Below are 7,075 nucleotides of genomic sequence, written 5' to 3'. Positions count from 1 at the left end.
ATCAGATATCCCAAAACTACAACAAAATTGTGTTCGTTAACATGAGGATCTTTCCATTATACATATTTGAAATTTTGAAATGTAAAAAAGAACTCACAGATAACATACCTAAACTTCCGCTTCGTACCAAAACAATAGTAATCAAGAGAATAGAGAAAAAGCTAGTTTTATGTTTTAGCTAAAACTCGAAAACCCTAATCTCAACCATCCCTTCTTTTCTCTTAGGAGAATACCAAGCCACCACTTTCCCAGATTCTAGGTACCTCAATGAGTAATTCAAGCTATATATCACATCCTCTATATGTGGACCCCACACTTCACTCGCTGAACCCAATGAAACCTTTGAATTCACTCTAAAAACAAGAGGTCCTGCAACCTGCAATTAAACTTATGTAAGCAAATCCTGAAAAGGGGGCACTATTTCATTCCGAATATCATGATAATTTCTCACAAATTCAATACCAACACACTATAATCGATTGTACTATATGATATGAAGTTCAATGTGGTCGATATATTAATATTTCTAAGCAATATGAATATATTTATCAAACAAAATTGCAAGCAAAGTTCAAAATGGGGTCTTAATCTTAACTATAGACTGGTTTTCTAACAAATTAAATACTAGGAGTCATGTTTTGTAATAAAAAATACATTGTAATTCGTCATTGACAAGACACTCATAATGTAATGCGTCTGACAAAAAAAAAAAAAAAAAAAATGAAATATATTTTGATAACAACCTTAAAATTCAAGGTTCAGAAACTCTAACTCGCCAAAGTTAAGCTGGTTAACAAATTTTCACAATTACCAGTTTTATACACCGTGAAAACATCAAATCAAAATTCACAAGCTCATCCTTTACAGAAAGTTGTAAGCTGAACTTGATGTTAGTAGAATTTCAACATATCACACACTCTGTTGACTGTTCTCGTTTTTTTGTAAAAAATGGAAAAACAAAGTGTCAAACGAGACAATTTTAAGGTATTAGACCACACAAGTCAAATAAAAGTAGTTCGTTTTGGATTAAAGATACCTGCTGCTGAAGGATCAAATTTAGTTGCGGTGAAACTGAAGAAGACTTTACAGTTTCTGTAAACCCTTTGACTAAAGCTGTAGCCGACGATACATCAAGACGGGCATCAAACCGAGTTAGGTCACCGTACGATTTTCGAAACTTGCCATGCTGAATCGCAAACGATAGTGAGCCAAATAAATCGGCACCAAATGGACTTCTCTTGATGTTCGTACCGTCTAAGTTCTCCTTTCCACTTAACCACGCCTCACACGTACCGCCTACCATTTACAGTTATTAACATTAACAGTTAAGTTTAAAACAATGACAAATATCTTAAACCTTGGGACCCGATGCCATTTATACATAGGTGATGGATCGGTCGGCTTATGTTTCATCTCTAGCAAGTCAACCGGGTAAATATACAATTTAAAAAAAAATATCGCTTATAATTGAAGTATAAATTTATACAACCGGGTAAATATAAAATTTTAAAGCTGTTAAAAAAAACTATACAATTTTAAAGAAGTAAAAAAATTGCTTATAAAGGAAACAGATCAAAGGGGTAAAACAATCAGCAAATTTGTATTTTTTTTTTTTTTAATACATAACAATCACCGAATTTGTAAATTGTTTATTCAAGAAATTACATTATTACTAAAACGATATGATTTCTACAACTAAAATTAATACGATGTTATTCGGGTCAAATACGTATGTACACTGCCATTTTTACCGGTTACCTAACCAAAGTAACAGCCCATCTTACCACCTCCAAGGCTCTAATAATGAGAAAAAAAAAACACACACTCACAAAAAAACAACTATAATAATAATGACTATAATAATTAAATTAAATTAAAATAATAATAACCATAAAAAACAATAGAAACGATTCATATGTTCGTTTCATATTTCATATTATATTACATATTACATATTCATTAAATGTAAAGAGGCTTACCAAATATTCCAGATATAGCAGCATGTGGTTCCTTCATACGTAAATCATAAGCCATGTTCCGGAACTCACCCTTTTTACTCTTTACTAACCCTAGATCCTCTTTCGTTTCGGGTACTCTCCAAAGGTCTTTGCTCTTTTCATATGAAAACGCGGCTTTTGCACAAATTCCGGGTCTCAAAGAAGCCGGAGTTTGACCATCGACGGAGTCAACTGGCTGGACGGATCCACCGTTTTTATGGATACCATAACGATACCGTAAACCTGACTCAGACACAAGAGACAAACAGTCCAACGATATTGACTCAGGCATGTCCCAGTATTTACCGTTACGGTCCACAAAAAGCTCCGGCCAAGCAGCCTCCAACGTGACGTCATGATTCGGAAGCTGAACTACGAGTAAGAAGTATTAATTTTGATAACGAATACGAAAATGTAAATTAATGATTGTTTCCTATTGTGTTCATCTAAAGATACCTATCAAAAATAAGTATTATTGTATTTGTAAAATTTGTTGTAAAAACCCTGATTACTCCATTTTAGAAACAGTCCGATCCGATTTTAGAAAATTCGTTTAATTAATTAGTCAACGTCGGTTGATGGGTTAAAATTGGATTTTTTGGTCAAAGTCGTTTAAAGTCAAAATTGGTCAACATTCAGTACGAATCTAAACTAGAATTTTAGAGTATTTGAACAAATGAGCGATAACGTTTATGGTTTTAGACAGATATGTTAAAGTTTATGTTTGTGGTTCTCTTCTATATTTACACATATAATTTTGAAATTTATTATTTGAATGTATAAAAAGTCCAATCCGATTAATCCCGAATTGCCGATTAGTCCCTCCAAAGTCCCGACCGAGTACTCCACGAGTAGCAAGTTTTGAAACCTTGGTTTCTATTCATACACTATTCAAATCTTTGTTTATTAAACTGATTATCAGGCAACAATAAATTTTAGAGTGTTTGGAATTTTAAAGGGAGTGATTTTAGCTGATTAACTAGGGGGTCAAATATTAGCTGCAACAATAATTATGTGAAAATGAAAATGAAGTTTATACATGCCTTGTGAAGAAGAACGGCCTTCGTACGTCGATTCTTACTTTGACCATCTTTTTCCACATTTAGTAGTAAAGAAGTGGATTCACTTAAATCCAAGTGAGAAGATAAACCAACAGAATAAAATGACTTGTCAAAAACTTTCTTGACAACACGTTTGAATCTAGGCAACATTGAATCCCCTCGTAAAGCTTCATCTTTAATTGAAGATAACAACTTCATTGGACGAATTTGCCCAACCAGTCCCAACCACCTACACAAGATAAACATCACATATTAAACCTTCAATAACCGAGTATAACAATTTGAAAAATCTTGATATAATGAATCATCACTTTCATTTATAAACCCTATACTAAAACCTCACGTCCTCATATATCACTAAACAGTAAACAATTAAACTTAAAATGATATAAAGGAGAGACAACATCACCACTGCAGCGATTATAGGTTTTGACTTTTCGAGGTCAAATATTGATCCTGCTAAGTATATGAATCTGTTTGATTTAATATACAAAACAATTGCCGGAGTGAATTCGTAAAAACTGCACTGATAATAACCCACCCATTTCAACACTCACAAACACCAACTGTACCCACAAGTCTACAATAAAAAATAATCTTCAAATTCCCACTTTTGCTTCCACTAGGTCAAAATTAATAATTACAATTTACATACTAATTAATTTACACAAATAGAGAAATGGGTATTTATCTACACCAAATTTCATTTCATAATTAACAAAAAAGCTCAAAAATTTACCAATTTTCGGCAGGTTTTTTCAACCAAATAGACTGAAGAGCCAAAGAACCAGAGTCCTTTTGTGAAGAAGATAAAGGTGGGGCATAAGATGGAATTATACCCAATGGAAACCCAATTCCCAAAAGTGATAATTGTTGCATTCTCATAAGTTTACTGGCATATGCTCCGTCCACCGGCACAGGCTCGCCGGGAATTGATCGTGCACAGCCATTTAGGGTTTGTGGAGTGGCTATGTTTAGGTCATAAAATGATGCATCCATTGATGTTCTCAAATTAGCCATGGTTCTTGTTATTGTTTCTTATCTGTTGCTGTATCTTTGTAATTAGGTGTGTGTGTGAAAAGGTGTGACTTTGGGAGTCCGGGGGAAAATTTGGGAATCTATCTATAATTCTATAATTTTCTATTAAATTCCAATAATAATGATATCATTATATCATTATTAGACTAATTCTTTTATTAAGAAAAAATCCAAAAAAAAAATATAAGTCCTTAAAGTGTCATTAATCTAATTAATGAGTAATTAAATTAAATTTACTTATTTATTTATTTCATGTTTTTGGAAAAAAATTTCACTCTCATTAAGTATTACTTATTATTATATTATTATTCAAATTCAAATATGAGTTTTCTTTACGAGATTAATTACGTTATATATGTATGTGAAATACACGTCTCAATAAAAGGGGGAATGTAGATTTTTATGACAAGAAAAATAGTAATTGTGATGAAAATTGGAAGATGATGGTGAGAGAATAAATGTAATTCATTTATTCCGACCAAGTTAAGTACATCAATGTGTTTGTAAAAACAACGAGAAGTTTCTTAGTCGGAATACGTCGGGTCATTAAACTAAATGACTTCAGCGTTTAAATTCACTTAATACCTAAAATATATCATTAAACTGTTTCATTTAAACAAACTCGTGTTTCCACAGGTCATTTCACTAGTATAAAAGTAAAGTGTAAAAAATAAAATTCTAAACCTAATTATTTACTAGTACAGTAGTATTTTACTTACCAATTGATTCTCCTTTAAGACCATTTCAAACCCTCATGCTAATATCATATGCAGTTTGGCCAAAAGGTATAAAAAAGTACAAATTGACTGTGATTAGACACAGATATTTTTTAACCGGTGTGTCAGTTTTTTCTGTCAAATATTGAGTAAGGTGATGTGATAAAATCAGATTGAAAATGAAGTAAGAAAAATTAAATTAATAATAATAAACATATATTTATTAAATAAACAAAATCAACGATGGGACAAAAAGCAAACTCATGCCTCTCCATTTCGTCACTATTGCAACTGACATTTTTTTCGTCACAACATACGCTTGGTTATTTTCAGTCACTTTTGGTCAGATATGCCAAGTGGATACCAAGTGGAGTGACGAAAAAAATATGACGTCGGGATAGAAATGGTCTAAGACCATTTTTAACCCTGCCTGTTACGTCACAGGCAGGTTGTACACTTTTTGGCCAAAAAGTGCAATCTGCCTCTGACGTGGCAGTGTCACCATCTGACACCAAAATAACCCTGACGCCCCTCCAGGGTCAAATAGGTCCCACCAATTTATTTTTTCTTTTTCTTTTTTATTTTATTAACCATACAAATTATATTACATATAATTAAAAACATATAAAATTAAATCATTACATAAAATTTAACCATTACATAAAATTAAAAACACATAAAATTAAACCATTACATAAAATTTAACCATTACATAAAATTAAAAACACATAAAATTAAACCATTACATAAATTTAACCATTCATGGTGCGGAATGTGGACGGAAGGTTCCAAATATGCTCAACTAGATCATCGGTTAGTTGCTCATGCACCGTCCTATCTCTTATTTCTCGGATGATAACGTCTTGATCCCGTCCTCTATTTGGTATCCGTTCTGGACGGTTCTCCATATCTTCGGTAATGAACTCTTCCTCCCAATCACTTAACGCAAATCCTTGATCCTCCAAAATCATATTATGTAATATGATACAACAGTCCATAACTCTCCGCATCTTGTTTACCGACATAGTGCGTGCTGCTAACCTTAAAATATGAAATCGACCTTGAAGGACCCCAAATGCCCTCTCTACATCCTTTCGGGCACTAGCTTGAAACCTAGTAAACTTAATCCTTGGAGCCTCTGTCGGACTCGCAAAACCTTTGACTAGCGTAGCCCAGTCAGGATATATACCATCAGCTAAGTAATAGCCTTTTGTGTACTGATTACCGTTAACCTCAAATGGTGCTAGTGGAGATGTTCCCTTTTTAAGTTTATCAAAAACATAAGATTGATTCAAAACATTTATATCATTGTTGGAACCCGCCATTCCAAAAAATGCATGCCAAATCCACAAGTCATACGAAGCAACTGCTTCAAGCATAATGGTAGGTTTCTTGTGATCACCCCTAGTGTATTGTCCCTTCAAAGCAACGGGACAATTCTTCCACTCCCAATGCATACAATCAATACTCCCGAGCATACCCTTAAAACCATGTTTCTCTTCATGCTTACTATATAAACGTTGAACATCGTATGCATTGGGAGTTCTCATGTAACGTTCTTTGTATAATGTAATAATACACTTACAAAAGTTATCTAAACAAAGTACTGAGGTTTGGTCACTCATTTTTAAATATTCATCAAACATATCGGCGGCAGTTCCATACGCCAATTGGCGTAGAGCCGAAGTCATTTTTTGCAATATTGTAAAAGTCGGCCGACCGATAGCATCAAAACGTTCCCTAAAAAATTTAAAATACTCGGGAGTATCATGAGAATCGAAATTAGAAATACCTTGCGATATTCGGAGAAATAGTTCAATCCGCATACGAAAACGCCTTTTAAATTTAAATGGCGGAAACACGGGTGTGTCACTAAAATAATCCTTCCATAAGTTTTGTGCAGCTTCTTCACGATTTCTTGGAATATAAATTCGTGATCTTGGAACACGATTGGATTCGACTTCGTCATCATCATCTTCTAAATGTTGAATTAGTGCAATAATACGCTCGTCTTCCGAATCGGAATCGAAACTAAGTAAATATGATGCCATGAACGAAAAATACTTGATGATGAGAGAAATTTATATGATTTAAGGGATATAATTTAAAGAAAAATAAAGAGAATGAGTGTGTTAAAGGTGTAGAATGGATGGGTTTATATAGATAATAATATATAGAGTTTTAAAAAAAAAAAAAAAAAAGTAAAAAAAAAAAATAGCCGTTGTGTAACTGCATAAAATATGAGCCAATCAGAGAAAGCCAC

At 33.1% G+C, this 7,075-nt stretch overlaps 2 protein-coding genes across 2 annotated transcripts; both read right to left on the bottom strand.

Annotated features, from left to right (window-relative positions):
- Positions 1 to 4,127, bottom strand: LOC139875010 (protein TRIGALACTOSYLDIACYLGLYCEROL 4, chloroplastic-like). Its single transcript, XM_071862398.1, has 6 exons — positions 3,798 to 4,127; positions 3,041 to 3,287; positions 1,980 to 2,364; positions 1,121 to 1,296; positions 1,037 to 1,081; positions 1 to 376 (listed from the first exon to the last, which is right to left on the bottom strand). The coding sequence occupies exons 1-6, from the start codon at positions 4,076 to 4,078 to the stop codon at positions 179 to 181; spliced, it is 1,332 nt and encodes a 443-aa protein (XP_071718499.1). The 5' UTR covers positions 4,079 to 4,127; the 3' UTR covers positions 1 to 178.
- Positions 4,128 to 5,564: 1,437 nt separating this feature from the next.
- LOC139840115 (protein ALP1-like) lies at positions 5,565 to 6,863 on the bottom strand. The gene has a single exon (XM_071830345.1). The coding sequence runs from the start codon at positions 6,861 to 6,863 to the stop codon at positions 5,565 to 5,567; it is 1,299 nt and encodes a 432-aa protein (XP_071686446.1).
- Positions 6,864 to 7,075: the final 212 nt, after the last annotated feature.

Source organism: Rutidosis leptorrhynchoides, chromosome 1 (genome assembly GCF_046630445.1).
Source record: "Rutidosis leptorrhynchoides isolate AG116_Rl617_1_P2 chromosome 1, CSIRO_AGI_Rlap_v1, whole genome shotgun sequence".
NCBI classification, from domain to species: Eukaryota; Viridiplantae; Streptophyta; class Magnoliopsida; order Asterales; family Asteraceae; genus Rutidosis; species Rutidosis leptorrhynchoides.
Note: the sequence above shows the minus strand (reverse complement) of the source record. Positions and strands in the feature narration are given on the sequence as shown.